The sequence below is a fragment of the Herpailurus yagouaroundi genome, unplaced genomic scaffold (assembly GCF_014898765.1).
Source record: "Herpailurus yagouaroundi ecotype Mexico unplaced genomic scaffold, PumYag 29, whole genome shotgun sequence".
Taxonomy (NCBI): domain Eukaryota; kingdom Metazoa; phylum Chordata; class Mammalia; order Carnivora; family Felidae; genus Herpailurus; species Herpailurus yagouaroundi.
In genome coordinates, this window is record NW_024412377.1 from 11,288,907 (window position 1) to 11,306,010 (window position 17,104).

The following is a 17,104-nucleotide window of genomic DNA, read 5'->3' on the forward strand; positions in this document are numbered from 1 at the left end:
GTCGGCGACGGAGAGGAATTCGAAGACACTTGCATCCAGTGTCCGTACAGATGGTTTCCCCGCAGGGTCCGGCTCACAGTCCTGGTCACCCAGTGCCCTCTGTTTTTACATCTGCGTTGCTCCAAAGTTAAAACAGAGCTCCGGGAACTTGGGAAACAAACCGGAAAAGCGTATTGTTATAACTAACTCCCAGTGAATCTTTCCTCCGACCTAGTTGGGGAAGGAAGTAAGGTTGCTTCTATCACGGCCAAGAGAAAACTGAACCATGCGACAAGTTTGTTCTTGGAAGGCAAGTTGCCGCTTGATGAACGCCCCACCTGTTGAATAGACTTTGGACCGAGTCTGACCCAATTCTCTTTTGCCCGTTAGTAGCTTAACAAGCTCTCCTCCTCCCCACCCCCACCCCCGTTACTTTTAAGCACGAGAGATAGTGCTGGTTAGAGCAGTTTTTTAGCGAACTATAAAGAAGGCAGCTTAAGTTGGAAGAGTATAGTTTTAGCAAGGGTCTGGGGGGAAGGTGGAAGCGAAGTGTAAACTTGAAGGCTGCAACTTTTTCTACACTTTCAGGTTCTAGGCACATATAAATGTCTTTGAATTTCAGAATTGATGAAAGCACTCAGATAACTATTTTGACAGCTTAATTGGCTGGCAAGTTGAATTGTAAGTGTTCAAATTAGATTTTTTTTTTTTTGGCATTTCCTAAAAAGGGGTGTTTGGCAGGCCTGGTATACAGTTAGTGTATTATAATAAAACTTTCCTGTGCCTGGTTCTTTATCATGGGCGTTGACATTCTCATTTATTGAGCATCTAAACCCTCTGGGATGGTAGTATCCACACTTAATGTGTTAATGGCTATTGGGAAAGCTTTGCAATAGGCAGTCGCAAACTCCCCCACCCCAGGAGCTATGCAGGTAACCTAAGTGAGTGAGGCTGGCCAGGTGTGGGCCATTGGTTCCTGGATAGCTGTGTCCATTGCTGTTGGGGTCAGAGTCCACTAGGTTCTATCCTCTGCTTGCTGGATTTTCTGTATTTAAAGAATCCCAGTACCCTGACTTTTTAATGGAATACCTTGATTTTTAAAATTGAAACTGCTCTACAGACCCACGTGTGAGCTGATGTGCTCTCTGGCTGCAGGTTTGCTCTCTGGGTTGGAGAACTACTGCAGACTCTGCAGAGGGTAAAGTAGGCTGGGGGAGGTGGGGGTGCCTTCTGCTTCTGCCCCTCCACAGCTCATGCTGGTTTCTAACTGCTCCTCCTTGCTTTTGCCCTGGTGGTCTGAGCCGTGACTCCCTGGTTAAAGACCCTGCCCCCAGAAGCTGCACCTTAGCCTTGGCCCCAGCATTCTCATGCCCCCGTGAGATGCAGGAACTTTGGAGCCAGAATCATGTTCCTGAAAGTATGCATAATTATTTGGCAAGTTTCCTGAGTCAGAACCTGGGGAAATAGGTCATGGTGAGGAGCACTCTTTCCCAAAAGGTTTTGAGGCACACCTCTTACTGCTGTCAGAATTACAGACTTGGTCTGAAAGAAATCTGGAAAAAAACCAAAAACAAAAAAACAGCCTAGGTTTGTCATTTTACACATTAGGAAACAGGTGCAGCTTCCGGAGGTGCAGCTCGGCCAGGGAGACGGAAGAGGTTTGAGGGCCAGGTTCCCTGATGCCTCAGTGGGAACCTCACCCCCATCTCTTTCTGGCTTTCTCAGCAAAACCAGGCAGAGGAACATGATTTATAACGACCTCTCCTAGCTTGTTTGAGAGCTGTGGTTGTCATCCTCTGGGCAGGCCTTAAGGATGGCTCACAAGATGACTTAGGGTCTGACTTGAAGAAGTCTTAGATCAGACCAGATTTGGTTGACTTTTCTTGAAGCTTCCTCGCTGTTCCTATGAGCAGGTTGGCCGTGCTTTATCCCCTGCTCACCCTACCCCTCCATTTCAAGACTTAGGCTGTATCTACTTCTTGCCCTTAGCTAAGGTAATCTTGAGGACCAAGATGGTCTTGGGACATGGTTGGTGGCCAGGCTAGACACGCTTAGGGAATTCAGAAGCAAGACGACTTCGAGGCCCTTCTTTGTCCGCCTGATGGTGGCACATGGTTTGAATTTCGGACTGTGTGTGGTGGAGAGCGTGTCTGTGAGCCCCTCTGAAATTGAAGGTGAAATTTTACGTGTATTTTCTGGGCTGAGCTTCTGATGGAAGCTGTGAATTTTCAAAAGGGCTGTGAACAACAAGTTGTTAAACCATTGTTCTTGAGTATTGCTATGTGTTTTCCCACCTGCCTCCTTACCTCCTGCGGGGTATGTTTGATAGGGTAACAGCTACTCCTTCCTGCCCCTTCTCCCACCTGGATGTAAAGCTTGTTTCCAACCTCATTGTTGAGGATGTCTGGGTTGTCCCCAGATACCTCTGGAGTAGCATGAGCCAGTCATGGAAAGTCCACTCGCAGAAGGGAGGTGGAATTTTGGCTTGGGTGCCGGTACTTTCCTGCATTTGATGTGTTGTTCACCCATCTCTACAGCTGCTAAGTGGTGGAGAGAGGCTGGGTTGAGTGGTCTTTGTTTTTCCTGTGCCTTTGTGGGAAGGTACATTGCTGTCCCACGGTTGACACTGTCTCACCAACACTGCCTGGGCCATTGGCGTTCTAGGATAGGCCAAGTTAAGCATGAACGGCAGCGTTCAAGTCCAGAGAGCCAAACAAAGTCATACTCAGTTTAGCCTTTTTAGGCAACAGAGGGGAACTTAATGCAAGTGTTCATAATGAGTGGTTAACATGCTGTCTTAGCTTTGCATAGAAGTTAGAATTGACTTTTTTCCATATAACCTGTTTACTTGTATCAGAAATTGAAAAATTGGCTTTGCAGAAATGTCTTGCTTCACTGACCGATGTATTTTTAGTTTATAGCTTTTGTTCTTGGCAATAGTATAATTTTGTCTGTTTGTAGTAAGCCTTTTTAAATTAAGTTTTCAAAAATTTATTGTTAACTCAGGTCTTTAAACAGAGCAAGAGAGATTATAATTTAGTATGCAAAGTCATGTAACTTAATCATGTATATTGCCTTAATATTAAGAATAAAATATTTTATCTCTAGCTTAGGAGAAAACGGGGGCTTGAAAATATACACTTTAAAATAACATTATGGTGCTAAACTAAGAATTTCTAGGAATTTTCTAAGTAGAACTTACTAGGATTTTGGTTTTGAAATTTAACTGAGTTGTGTAATTGAGCATGATTCACGAATGCCATGGTCCCCCCAAAATCAAGTCACATTTATGACTTTGTCTTAGTTTTCTAGCTATCGGTATATTTTCTAGAAGGAAGGCTTTTGTGGTGGTGATCATTTGAGTCGTTGGGCTTTGGTGGCCTCGTTAGTGCCAAATGGTAGTCACTCCCCATTCCTACTCCAACTTGACTCATAAACACAAAAAATTACCAAATTTCTGAAACTGACCAGCATTGACAATTTTATCTTACAACGTAATATCCTTTTTCTTTTCATTATTTCATTATCCTCCCTTCTCATAACAAAAATTCAAGCTTCTAGCTATTTAAATATAATTAATATACAACAAAAACATAAATAATAAATAATACACTTATAAATAGTACGTATGTATTTATAATAAATTGGTAAATGCTTCATTTGCCATTATTTTCAGCTTTAATATATTGAGTGAACTAATTTCTTAAAATTTTTATTTTTCTTGCTGTCACATCTCTCTCTCTTTCCAGTTGATTGTCCTTATGTTGGGGGACTATTTCATTTTGGCTGTTAAATATCTTCTTCTCTGACCATACTAATGGAACTTACTGCTTAAACTTAAAATTTATTCTGTCTCCAAGGAATTAAAGGCCATATTACAATTTCCTTGGTGGCTTTGTGAAGTTAGCAAATGTCCTTGAATGCTTGTCCTTGGGGGCTAGGGACGTTAGCAAACGTTTGTGCGCAGGATCTGAATGAAATCTGATTGTGGCTAAAGTAATTTGAATGTGCTCTGGCCTCCCATTCGTCAGTTTCTGCTTTGCTGCTTTTGTGTATCTTGACTCACTGCTTTTTATTTCCAATAATCTTTCCTTCTACTCTGTCTTCCCTTTGCATTTTGTTCTCATGTTGACTTCTCCTTGTTCCTTTCCTATTGGCCTTGGTGCCAATTTGTACGTGTGGCTGTCCTGAGAGATGCTCCTGTAGGGAACTTCCTCTGGGCACTGGTGTCCTGATTGCACTTTGGTTATTTTGCAGGGTAAAAAGGAAGAGGACAAAAGTAGACCCAAATGTGCCTGCGGCGGAGCCACAGAATTCGCCCGAAGTACAGTTTTTTTTAACAACACATAGGTTGATAGTGTGTTAGAACTTAAGTCCTCGAAGAGGAACCATGTAGATCATGCGGATCTAGTCTACTCCTCTCGCTTTGAAGATGAGAAAACGGAGGCCAAGATTAGGGAAGTGGCTTGCCTGAAGACATGCTTCTGATGATGATCAAGAAAGTGGTTCACTTAAATGCTTGTCTTACAGGATCGAGTTCTCTCCTGTTCGATAAAGCTAGCAAGGAGGCCAGAAGTTACCACAAAATTATTGAAAGAAGAACTAACATATTTAGTCACTTTTTATTTTAGGCGTTTGATGTCTGGTCTCCGCGAATCTGGTTTCTGTTTGCTTTTACCTCTGACGTGGGCTCCCTGGGTGACACCATACCTTTTACTTGGAATCTCACGGGGGTCAGAGCACATGGAAAGTACCTTTTCCTAATATGTCCCCTCAGCCCCACGGTGTTTTAAAAAATAGGACGCACACACACCATCGCCTTTATTTAGAAAGAAAAAAAGGAACAGGAAATGACCATCGGGCAAACCGTTTATTAATACTCTGCACCAGTGCCGTAGTATGAGAAGGAGAATAGCTAACTTTTTAGAGCGCTCGTGTTTTATATGTGTCTTTTTACAACAGTCTTTTGAGGAGAGTACTGTCTATTGTTCACAGGTAGTTAAATCTGGGTGCTGAGAGTTACAGCTAGTTTAGTTCCACGGTCCCACACACAGGGCTGTAAGGTGCCAAGGAGCGGCTAAACCCTGACATGACTTCCGGGCCCCCACTCTAGCCATGGTGCTCTGCGGCAGGGCCGCCCGTGCTGTGTGTGTCCTGATGTGTTAAGCAGTGAGCCGTGCAAGCAGAGGGAGAGGATGGAGCCAGTCATAGGTGTAAAAGTAGAGGCTGGTGTTGGTCCCGTGTTTGGACTGAAGCGTGGCTGTGCGGAGAGGAATCGTGGCCTGCAGGCTAGATCGGCGGGTTAGGTCCACGTGTAGACCTGCCTGCTTATTGGGAGCCATCGTAGGGTTTCAGTGACGTGGGAGAAGGCGGGTTTGTTAAATTCCCCACTTCGGTCTGCTTCTCTCAGTACCCTTTCTGTCTCTTGCTCCTGCTCACCTCTTCCTTCCTCTTTCCCCTGCCATGCTGGGCCATGTGCTGGGAGCTGGGGTGCCGCGGTCACCGGGGATGGGAGTTTCTCTGGTCGGTCGCTTAATTCCTTGTCATTAACCTTATTAACCCCTTCCTGTGATTCATTGGCACCTGGAGCCTCTGTCTGGCGTGAGGACTGGGGCTGTGCTGTCACGGGGGGTGGGGGGGTGGGGGGGAGGACTGTAGGGAATTAGGGGTCTGATTTCACCCTATGTGTACACCAGCCAGTTTCCTTGTTTTCAGCTCTGGGCGTCTCCTGCACCCTGAGAAGTACTTGGCACCTCTGGTCCCTGAGCCTTTCTGGGGTTCTGCGGGTTTACTGGTCGTACCATCCACCGGCATGGAGGCTGTCCTGTCCTCTTGTCACTTACTCTTGGTCCACCTTGGGACTGTGGGGGCTTTCACGTGTCTTGTGGTTTGAGCCAAGATAGAGCTGGTATTTCTGTTTCTCATCATTGTCAGGTTGTGGTTTATCTTGCGGGGCAAAGGAGGCACCCTTTTTCAATCCTCGTCCAGCACCTGTGGGGTTTTCTTCCTTCTCTAGTACATAGTAGGTTCTCGTTCAGTCACTAGATGAGACTGGAGACTCTTCAGGAACCTGTCATGTAAGTCCCAAGTCAGTCAGATTTGCAGCAGTTCAAGTACGTGGGCCAGTAGGGATACGCGCCACAGGACGTGGGTGGCAGCGTGAGCGTGGGGGTCAGGGAGCCCGAGGAGCCTTGGGAGGGCTTTTAGCGTTGAGGACGTGTAATAACTGATGTTTTCCTGTCCTTGTTTTTAAAGTAGTGTTTGTAAAATTTGCTTGTGACATAAATTGTGGAGTGATAGCAACATGTGCAACCAGGATTTGAGAGCCACACTTTCTCAGTCATCATCACGTAACAGGAAAAAGTTAAACTTTTCGTGTCTTACAGATTTTTTAAGCAAGCGCATACTGTAATAAGAGGGAAAATGTCAGTGCAACAAATTTTTGAAATGTCTAATTTGGTGTGATTTCAGTGAGGAGGACATGTATCGTGACGCGGATGAAATAGAAAAGGAGAAAGAATTACTTATACATGAAAGAGGGTTATCAGGTATGTTTGGAATTGTTTTATTCATAGACTTCTTACTATTTATAGTAGAAAATGCAGTTAAATCGCTGTATCCGTTTCCATAAAATACTGAGACGTGCTTCCTAGGAAACATTCTTCTGCGTATGGCCTTAGCTGCGTCTCGTTATCCATTTTGCTGAGGTATGTTTGGGGAGTACCGGTTCCTGAGGTTTTAAAAATTTCATGCCAATATTCTCCCTGCGTTCTCTACATTCGTATCATTTTCGCAGCGTGCGGATTTGCTTAATCTCGTGACGCCACCTCCCTCATTCATGATTTCCCTCATATTCTTAGAGGGAGAGTTTGGATTTGAAATGCACGTTTCCTTTCCAGCAGAAGGACTTCTTGAGAAGCTGGCTCCATGCGTCTTGGCATGCAGGTGGCCACGTGGATGCCACTGGCTTGTGAGAAAGAACGATCACGGGATCAGTAGCCCGAATCCTCTGATTGTTTCATGACTTTTTGTCCGTGTTTCTGCTCAGTTATGCCTGCTCTTCTCACCGCGCCCAGAACCCACGGGCCCGTTGCCGCTAGGGTGAGGCCTTACCCCTGGCCTCCTCCGCTGGGCGCATGGCCGGCAGGGCCTTCCCTGGCTGGTCCCCGCTGGGGCCGAGTGGGGGTGCTCCACTGGGGGGATGCTCCATAAACGATCCACCAGCGCCACCGTCTCTCTCATGACCTGTGTCATGTGAGTGTGCTGCCGGTCGGTTTTGAGAACTAACTGCTGTGTACTTTATGGTTAACAAAAATAATTGTCATGTGCGTGATTAGGAACAAATGATACAAAGCGGGGTTTTTGATCATGTTCAAGGCTTCCTTGAGTTGTCCTCACAAGGAGTTGGTGGACCTCTTTACCGTGCTAGCTCTCGAAGACGTTCTCTGTAGGCGTCCATTCAGGGGCCATTCCTTGGCCACACTGCTCCGTCCTCCGTGAAGTTTCTGCAGGTGCTCTGTTTCTGCTGCTGCCGCTGCACACGATTCACTTTGGATGCAGAGGCCTTCCTGGTTACTCGTATTCCTGAGGAGCAAGCGGTTCCTTCGTCATTGGGTGTCCCTGCTGCATTTGCGGGGCCCGCTGGCTTGCTTTGCGGTGATTCGACTCTGACCGCCAGCGTAGCCCTCCACATGCTGCGGGTGTTCTAGCTTTTCAGTGAACTGTGTCATTTCCAGCTTTAGTCCGAGGCCGGAGTGGATCCCTTTACACTCCTTCCTGCATCTCAGTCCTTCTGGGTTCGTTGCCCTTCCTGAAAGAAGATCCTTGGGAAGTGCCTCTTGAAGGGTCTGTTGGTAGGATGCTCTGTTTGCTGGAAAACTTCTCTATTTCACTTTGTTGTTGAATAACTCCAGATGATCAGGTGTTTTCTGTGACCTTTTTGAGGACTATCCCGTTGTCTTGTCGTTTCTGGGGGAGTGGCAGTACTGCGGTCACACCAACCCTTGGTAGATAATGTGTCGTGTTTTTCTGCAGTTTCTTTCTGATGTCTGTGAAGGGTGGACTTTTAAAAACGCACTGCTTGAGGTCTTCTTCCTTGTGAATCCCTAGATGCCTAGTTTGCATCAGTTTGGGAGAATTCTCAGCCATTATCTTCTTGAATATTGTCTTCTTCTCATTCTCTCTGCTCACTCCTTCCAGAACTCTAAGTAGGTGTGTGCTGGCCTCCTTCAGTCATCCAAGCTCTTCATGACGTGCCCTTTTGTAGATTTTTTTCTTGTAGCCCCTGTTCCATCCTGTACTATTTCTTGGGATCTCTTTTCTTTTCTTTCTTTTTTGGAGAAGTTCTGGGGGCGCCTGGCTGGCCCAGTCAGTAGAGCGTGCAACTGTTGATCTTGTGGATGTAAGTTCAAGCCCCGCATTGGGTGTAGAGATTTGAAAATAAAATGTTTCTTTTTTAAAAAGTTCTGTCTTCCCTTCAGGTTTGCCTGGTCTCTTTTTGATAGTTTTTTGCCCTTTGCTCATGTTTCTTACTCCTTTTATTTCTTTAAGCATTTAAAACATAGTCTTCTGGATCTGAACAGTTCATTCCCTGAAAATCTTAGCAGGTCTAATTATGCCCTGTGCTAGTTTTGCTTGTTTCTTCGAAGTTTGAATTGCAAGCTCAGATTTTGCATTTCTGTATAGGGCTCATGCGCCCTGCCTCGAGTGTGAGAGAGTTTGGCCTTGTTCCCGCTAGGCACCCGGGGTGCCACCAACCTTGGGCCACATTATGTTAATTTCTAAACTTGAATTTCCAGGGTCTTGGGGCTAATCTGAATTCCCGCCCTGTCCCTGTATGAGAGCCAGCCTGTGATTATGAATTCTCTGGGAGACTTCCTCTTTCCCAAGCCAGAGCCCGGACGAATGCAGAAAGTTTTCTTTTGCTCTCTCTTTATTAGTGAAAACACCTTTCATTAACAAAAGGGCCCTGGGGCTGGCAAACTATGGCTCCCTGGCCAAATCCGATGTGCCGCCTAGTTTGATAAAGTTTTACTGGAATTTCTTAGTCTACATAGTGTGTGTGATGGCTTTCACACATGGTAAAGTTGAGTAATTGTGTCAGAAACCTTACGGCTCTCAGAGCCTACGTTATTTATTTTCTAGCCCGTTACAGAAAAAGTGTGATTCTTGCCCTAGCCTGCCCTTTGACTGAGAGTCCCAGCTTTCTGAAGTTCAGTTTTAAGTGCCCATCTTTCCAGGTTCTGACTCCTTGTCTTTGTTACCGTATGGGGGTTAGGACCAGACCTCTTGGTTATTTGAGCTCCTGGTTATCACCTAGTTTTCAGTTTCTCCTTTGGATTTTTTTTTTTTTTTTTCCATTTGAAATGTTCTTTCTTGGGGCTCCTGGGTGGCTCATTTGGTTAAGCGTCTTAGACTTCGGCTTAGGTCACGATCACACGGTTTGGGAGTTCAAGCCCCACATCAGGCTCTGTGCCGTCAGCATGGAACCTGCTTTGGATCCTCCGTCTGTCTCTGCCTCTTCTCCGCTGGTGCGTGCTCTCTCTCAGAAATGAACAAACGTTTAAAAAACAATGTTCGTTCTTGGAAATAGTAACCGAGTCTGTAGTTTGCAGTTAACGAAAGAAAGAAAGAAAGCAAGCTGCTTGAGGTCAGGCACTGCCTGTCCTGTGCCTCTAGCTCCTGTCCTAGAGGAGGGCGTGCGGAGGTTGTTGGAGCCTTCCTCCCAAGAACAGCTGCAGGACGGGACTTAGAGTGTCATTTTGGTGCTGGTAGCCGTGTGCGTCCTCCCTTTCCCAACCCCCATTGCCTCCCGCAGGCCTCTCGTTCAGCACAGGGTTGTGGCCTGTGACTTGTCCTCTCGATCTCGTGAGGTCTCCTCCTCCTCCTCTTGGTTTTGGGCCGGTGACCAGGCCCACCCTGCCCGGGGCCCAGGGCTTTCGCTGGTGTGGGCAGGAACGAGGAACGCGGGCTGGGAGAGCAGGAAGGCTGGACTTTGTTCCCACGATGTCCTTCCTGAGCTGGACGTGTGCTGTCCGGACAGGCTCACAACACTGCCTGGTGGAAAATTGTGGCCCAGTCAGTGTCCTCAACTCTGAATGTTTGCAGTTCCTTGTACGTTGTGGGGAGGTGAGTGAGAAGGCAGATACGAGGAACTCTTCCCTCCACTGCGTAGACGCTCAAAAAATGGTTTTTGAAGTTAAGCACCGATGGGTCTGCATTTGAGGATTGGCTGTGCAGCATCGAGAAGTGTGGTGTCTGTGTGTTATGCTTCAAGGTGTGTTTACGTTTTTTTTTTTTTTTTTTTTAAATGTTTTTTTTTTTTTTTCAACGTTTATTTATTTTTGGGACAGAGAGAGACAGAGCATGAACGGGGGAGGGGCAGAGAGAGAGGGAGACACAGAATCGGAAACAGGCTCCAGGCTCTGACCCATCAGCCCAGAGCCTGACGGCCTGACGCGGGGCTCGAACTCCCGGACCGCGAGATCGTGACCTGGCTGAAGTCGGACGCTTAACCGACTGCGCCACTCAGGCGCCCCAAGGTGTGTTTACGTTTAAGCCGGTCCTGACTTAGGCCACAGAGAATTGTATGTATGTTATCTGCAGAAAGGACTTTGTGTTCCTTACTCATGCCTCTACCCATCACACCCTGGATTGTGTCTTTTCTTCTTCCTGTGGTCTTTTCTTCTTCCGTCTACAGACCCATTCAGGACAGAGTCCGGGTCTTAACGGCCTTCGTGACCCCGGTTTCCAGCTCAGTGCTTGGCACATGTTAGACATTCAGTAAATGTTTGTTGAATTGGGCTGAGTGTGTTTTTAATTTACTCCTTCCTCAAGAGTAAATACCTTGTAAGGTACTTCTGTGTTTGTATCCTAATCTCCTCGCTGACGTTTACTTCTTCAATAATTTAAAAAGGAGATCGAGATGTGCCTGAGAATTTCCTTCACTTTCTTCCTAAAACACACACACCCATGCGTGTGCATACATGTATACCACAAATCAAACCCATACCTTATATTTTAAATAAGGCAAATCTAAAAGCCATTTTTTATTATATAATTTGTCTGATTGCAAGTCGTATTTTTTTTTTTTTCCAACGTTTATTTATTTTTGGGACAGAGAGAGACAGAGCATGAACGGGCGAGGGGCAGAGAGAGAGGGAGACACAGAATCGGAAACAGGCTCCAGGCTCTGAGCCATCAGCCCAGAGCCCGACGCGGGGCTCGAACTCATGGACTGCGAGATCGTGACCCGGGGCTAAAGTTGGACGCTTAACCGACTGCGCCACCCAGGCGCCCGCAAGTCGTATTTTTAACGTATCGTTCGAGTCAAATGAGGTCCGTGGTTCAGCTAACATTGAGAGCTCCGTTAGCTTCTGGCTTATTGTCAGCAGCTTTACAGCCTTTTGGGATCAGGCAGAGTATAAATAAATAAAGACAGATACAGTTTTTGTTAAAGTAGCTGTTATCTCTTTGTATAATGGATCTAAAAACTAATTAAAAACCAGTAGATGTATTTTTTCACGGCTGAGACGTGCACATTTAATTTGATTAGAACAGTATTCTAGGACACCCTGTGGCAGTGCAATGCCAGGTGCTAAGATCACAGCTGAGACACAAAATAAGCCCTTGCCGTCAAGGAATTATGCCTTATTGTGTCTGTGGGTGCGGGTATGTGTGGGGGTTCAGGGGAGGAATGCAGAAAAAGAAATACGTCAGGTGTTAATCAGTGCCAAGAAGAACAAAACAGCGGAAGGGGAATAGAGTGAAGGTGTGCGGGGGGCGTTGGGACCTAGGGGTGTTAGGTGACATTTGAGCAGAGACTGGTAGGTAGGGAGCGACGGAGGCCCACAGGTGTGTCGGAAAAGTACAGGCGAGGCCGCAGGTGGGGTGGGAGCAGGGGCCAGAGACGCCGCAGTGGGGCGGGGGTGGGACCTAAGGGCCTTGGTAGGAAGTAAGGACATCCATTCCACTCAGGGGGTTCTGGAGCTCTCAGAACCCGGGGGTGATGGCTGTTGTCTGACTCAAGTTTGAAGTGTCTGGCTGCTGTGTGGAGTGTGAGGTATGGTGACGAGGGAGGCCCACTGGAACACCTCCAGGTTATCCAGGAGTGAGGTGATGATGGGAGGTTGGGGGGATTCTGGGTCTTTTTGGAATGAAGTGAGAGAAGAAGTAACCTCTGAGTAAAGCTGTCTGTTGTTTTGATTGTGCTTTGTTTCATTACCCACCCCTGTTTTTGATTCTTCAACAGAAGTCAGATTAAGTGTAGCTCCTGAAATGGACATCATGGACTACTGCAAAAAAGAATGGAGGGGAAATACACAAAAAGCCACGTGTATGAAAAAGGTACAGTGCCTACATGCACACAGTTCAGGCCTTTCAAATAGTCTGTCGTAAGTAATTACGTAGTATGTCCTTTTATATTTTTAGACATAGTTACAACAACTGCTATTAGACGTTGTAAATATCGCTATTCTAATTTTAGAGATGAGGAAACGGACTCCAAAGGTAAGGGACTTGTTTTGAATCATAGTATTAATACAGAGTCAGTATCAGTTATTCCGTAACTTAGTTTCTTGGAAAAACATATCTGTTAGGTGTAGATTTGTGCTGCTCAGAGTAGGGTCAGTCCTTGGGTGTCCTCTTGGGGTCCTTTGGTCATTCGGGGCCAGGTCCTTCTGGCTTGTTGTGGTAAAAGCCGTGGGGAGGGGCCAGCAGATGCCATGCCTCCTGCCGTCCCCACCTGGGTTTGGTTTCATGCCTTCCTGTCTGAGGGGCTTGGGCTCTCCTGCACTCCTTATGCAAAGGGATCTGGAACTGCTCCCTTTATTTAAGGTGTCCCTGGAGCTGCCCCTCCTTGTCCCTTTGCATAGATTGATACCCCCTAGGTAGTGTCTGAGGCTGTGAGACATTTGGGATGCCCATGACGTGGTCCTGCTGTGACTGGCTGGGTTATTGTTCAGTTGGACCCTTGGCCCGCCGCAGTGCGTACTGGCCGACCACAGCACCCTGTTGGTTCTCCCCTCAAATGGACCCTGAGTCCAATATTCCTTAGTGTGTTGAACGATGTGGAATTGCTACTCTGACCGTTTCTGAGCTACTTAAAGCAGTTTCAACCTAAAACTTCCATCCCTTCTTATAACCTCTGGGTTTATCCTTTGGTCATTTTTCTCTTGGGATTATTTACATTATGACTTTGAATGTACTTCTGTACTAGAGGTCTTGACCTGTCATATTTGATAGGAGTGTCTATTTTTGTTGTTGTTTAGATCTGTGTTATTTAGGGTTTAAAATTTAAAAATACTTGTATACATCTGTTCTTTTCTTTACATCTTGTTTTTATTTATTTATTTTTTATTTTAGAGAGTGCGAGTGGGGGAGAGGGGCAGAGGGAGAGAGAGAGAGAGTCTTAACGAGGCTCCATGCTCACTGTGGAGCCCGGCACTGTGCCCGATGCCATGACCCTGGGATCATGACCTGAGCCGAAACCAAGAGTCAGACGTTCAACCGACTGAGCCACCCAGGCACCCCGAGCTTGTTTGTATAGAAACGATTGTGCCTCTTCTACACGCACCTCAGCTGCTCATGCTTGCCCTGCAATGGGCTGACCTTACTCAGAATGTAGCTGCTACTTTTAAAGCTCTGAGAGCCAAATTTAGCTCTGCTCCCTGCGAGTCTGAACTGTAGACTCCTCACGTCTCAGGCACTTGGTGGAGAGCTCACTCATGAAATATCTGGGACCATGAACATTTAAATTTGTGAGGCCATCTGCCGAATACGTGTATTGTCCGCTTAGAGGTTTTCCAAACAGCCCCATATCAAACTAGACAACCAGGAGGCTGGATACCTAACATATGTCTTCTCATCTTCCCCAGAAATGCTTTCCTTGACTTGCAATTTTATTTCATGACCTCAGACTCTTTAAAGGATCTATTCTAACAATTGGCACCTCTGGGTCCATAATTGAATGTATCTATTAAGGGTATCCACATATTCCATATTTTGCAACTCATGCTAAAATCGTTTCTTTGTGATTTTAGTTCTAGAGAAAGATTTGACCATGTAGTTGGACTCTTTCAGTGACCAAATAACCAAAGGCACGTCAGTTAGAAAAGTGTCACTCTGGGACCCGTGGCAGTAATTAGAGCATCTCAGGGGCCTGGTAACAGTTGGGTGTCTCGGTTCTTTTTTTTTGCCCTTATTTATCTTACGGTTTATTTTTGTTTTGGGTATTCTTTTGGAAGTAAGTGTGTATAAATCCAAATTTAGTTTTAGAAGTTTGAGTCACCTCTGAAATGGCACGAGTAATTGGTGCATTTGTGAAAGATGCAGTTACTGCTGAGTTAGCCATCGCGAGTATTCCGGGATAGCTGGGAGTCCAACGAAGGGAAGAGGTGCTCGGTGGGCCCTTACTGTGTTGCAGTGATTGGACCACTAAGTGAAAACGCAACTCTCAAAGTTTTATTGTTGGAAAGAAATCATTTCACACCCACTTAGAACATCATCCTGTGACTTGCCCCTTGAAAACTAATAACAAGGGTCCCGTACTTGGGCACGGTCTGCATGGTGTCCACCCCACGTTAAGGGCGATGCTCCTTTTGTGTAAGTGCAGGGGAGGAAGCAGAGCTTCAGGTGACAACAGTCAAGGACGAGTGAGATGGGCAGCAGGGCCCACAGGACAAGGCCAGAGAAGTGCAGGAGGCAGCAAAGTGGATCCTGACACTCGAGCCTCAGGAGCAGCTTGGCCCGGTGCCTGTGGACCATTTTATGGGGGCTGCTTTTGGAGTAGGCTTTAAAATGGTCCATTTGGACGGCTGTGTTTGAGTGACTGAACACGTATGTCACTCATCATTTTCATTTCCTCGTTTCACTTCCAGACTGAATAAGAATGACACTTGAATCCACTTTTTAAAGAGTCTAATGGAATTATCCAGATATCTTCTAGCATGTGGACTTTTTTTAAGTATACCATGGAAGCTTGGGATTTTTATTTTATTTTAATTTAATTTAATTTAATTTAATTTAATTTAATTTTACTTTATTTTAATTTAATTTTTTGAGAGAGAGAGCATGCACATGTGCGAGGGGGGCAGAGGGAGAGTGAGAGAGAGAATCTTAAGCAGGCTCCACGCCCAGCACAGAGCCTGACACAGGGCTCGGTCTCACAACCGCGAGATCATGACCCGAGCCGAAAGCGAGTCGGACACTTAACCGACAGAGCCACCCAGGCGCCCCAAGGGATTTTTTTACTTTTTTAAAATATGGAGGTGGAAACTTAGTACGTTTCTCTCTATATTTCTCTATAGGAAATATATCTCTCTATAGGAAATATAGGAATATATCTCTATATTTCCTATCTCTTCTTTAGAGCTAGGGTCCCTTTCAACACAGCTTAAACCCCTCAGAAGTTGGTTATCAATAAGTAAGTGTCAACAACAGTTGTGTAGAAAAGGGACGTCTAACTCCAGCTCCAGGGGCTGGAAGTGTTTTCATAATATCTGGTATATTATTTATATGTTCTCGTGTGTTGGATCTGTTACATATGCTGATGTTTTGTACAGTACTAGCATCTGTTAATTTCTTCGGATTAATAAAAACCGGAATGGGAAAAGTTCGAGGAGGCCTCCGCCAGCCTGTTCTCGTTCTTCCGGCAATGGGGTGGGGGTGGGGGGGCACGTTTTTTCCCACAGGAATAAAACTTTCCCTACCCTCCGAAGTCAATAATGCCCACTTTGAATTCTTTGATGCTTCCACCCAGGGCTACGAGGAGGTGTCGCAGAAGTTCACCTCTATACGGCGAGTCCGTGGAGACAATTACTGTGCGCTGAGGGCCACGCTGTTCCAGGCGATGCGCCAGCCGGCAGCGCTGCCGTCCTGGCTGCAGGACCCGGAGCTCACGCTGGTACGCGGCTGCTGCAGGTTTGAGTCCGCAATGTTGCCATCGTTTTCGTGAGAAAGAGCTCGCGCCTCGGCCTGGGCTCCTTGCGGGCGCTGTCCGCGGCGTGACGTCGGCGCGTGGGTTTCTCCATTCTCGTGTGGCCGGGATGATTTTGCATGCTAGAAGGACCAAGAACCGTTGCTGTTTCCCAGGAGAGAAGAGCCATCACATTTATTTGAACAATTCAAGTAAAGAACGAAGGATCAATTGAGAATTGAGAATGAATTAAGAGAGCCGGTGTTTATAGTTTGTAAAAACTACGTACGGGCAGTTCGACTCGACGTTGGTGTCGGTAGGAGGCGGGCTGTATGTGGCACCACCTGAGAACCCGCTGGGGTTTTAGAAGGCAGGTTTCTGTGGTTCTAGCTTCAGTGCGAGAAATCAGCACCTTCTGCGGCGTTAAGAGGATCGGTGCCGCAGGTGGCCGTCGAGAGGCTTCCTGGGAGGCGAGCGTCGGGGGATGCGTCCAGTGCCTGGCCGTCTTTGGTTTAAATCTGCAGCGTGGTAGTGACACCCCAGAATGTCGTGTCATCGTGGCTTGTGCCTACAACACACAGCAGATGGAGTCACGTGATAGGTTGGATGCTAGAATGACCCAAAAAGAGTGTGGTGGGCAGGAATGATTGGGCAGAACTGGTCATGAGGCATTAGTTGGAAGAAAATCAGAAGTCCCGTGCTTAAACGACAACAGCAGTGGCAACAGACCACTAAACAAAACCCAAGAGGGCTCGCTGTGGGAGATCTGCCTTAACGGCAGCTTGGGAAGGACGTGAGGATGAATCGATCGCAAGTTCGGTCAGACCCCCCCCCCCCCCGGCCCCGCCCCGTGATGTGTGGCCGGCAGTGAGAATGAAGCCGTGTCCTCAAGGAACACTGCTGAACCACAGTCCCGTCTGGGACCGGGCTGGTCAGACCCCGTGTCGAGGGCGGTACAGCTCTGGGCCTGTGTCCCCAGTACCGAGCTGACTGCTCCCGTTCAGGAACTGTTGAGGCAGCTGGGGTATTTGCCTGGAATGAAGACGACTTAGAGGAAGCCGGGTGGCAGCCGAGCTAGAGATTAGGCGCGCGCGGGGTCACCTGGCCTCAAAGGGCACAACCTGCGGAGGCCGTTCCATTCCGGCTCTCATTCCGGCCCCTCCACCGGTCTTCCCTCGGAAAGTCCGCTCTGGCGGGAGCCTCTTTGCGGGA

General features: G+C 47.0%; 1 protein-coding gene across 4 annotated transcripts in view; it reads left to right on the top strand.

Annotated features, from left to right (window-relative positions):
- Positions 1-17,104, top strand: part of OTULIN (OTU deubiquitinase with linear linkage specificity) — a 28,028-nt gene that overhangs the window by 412 nt on the left and 10,512 nt on the right. The window contains exons 1-4 of one of the 4 annotated variants that reach the window (XM_040494191.1): positions 16-289; positions 6,451-6,527; positions 12,230-12,324; positions 15,737-15,880. In XM_040494191.1, the coding sequence (XP_040350125.1) occupies positions 6,461-6,527; positions 12,230-12,324; positions 15,737-15,880 (306 nt within the window). In that variant the 5' untranslated portion in view covers positions 16-289; positions 6,451-6,460. Of the gene's footprint in view, positions 1-15; positions 290-950; positions 1,178-3,812; positions 4,304-6,450; positions 6,528-12,229; positions 12,325-15,736; positions 15,881-17,104 lie in introns of those variants that run through there. The other 3 variants (XM_040494170.1, XM_040494180.1, XM_040494162.1) reach the window with 3 other exon arrangements.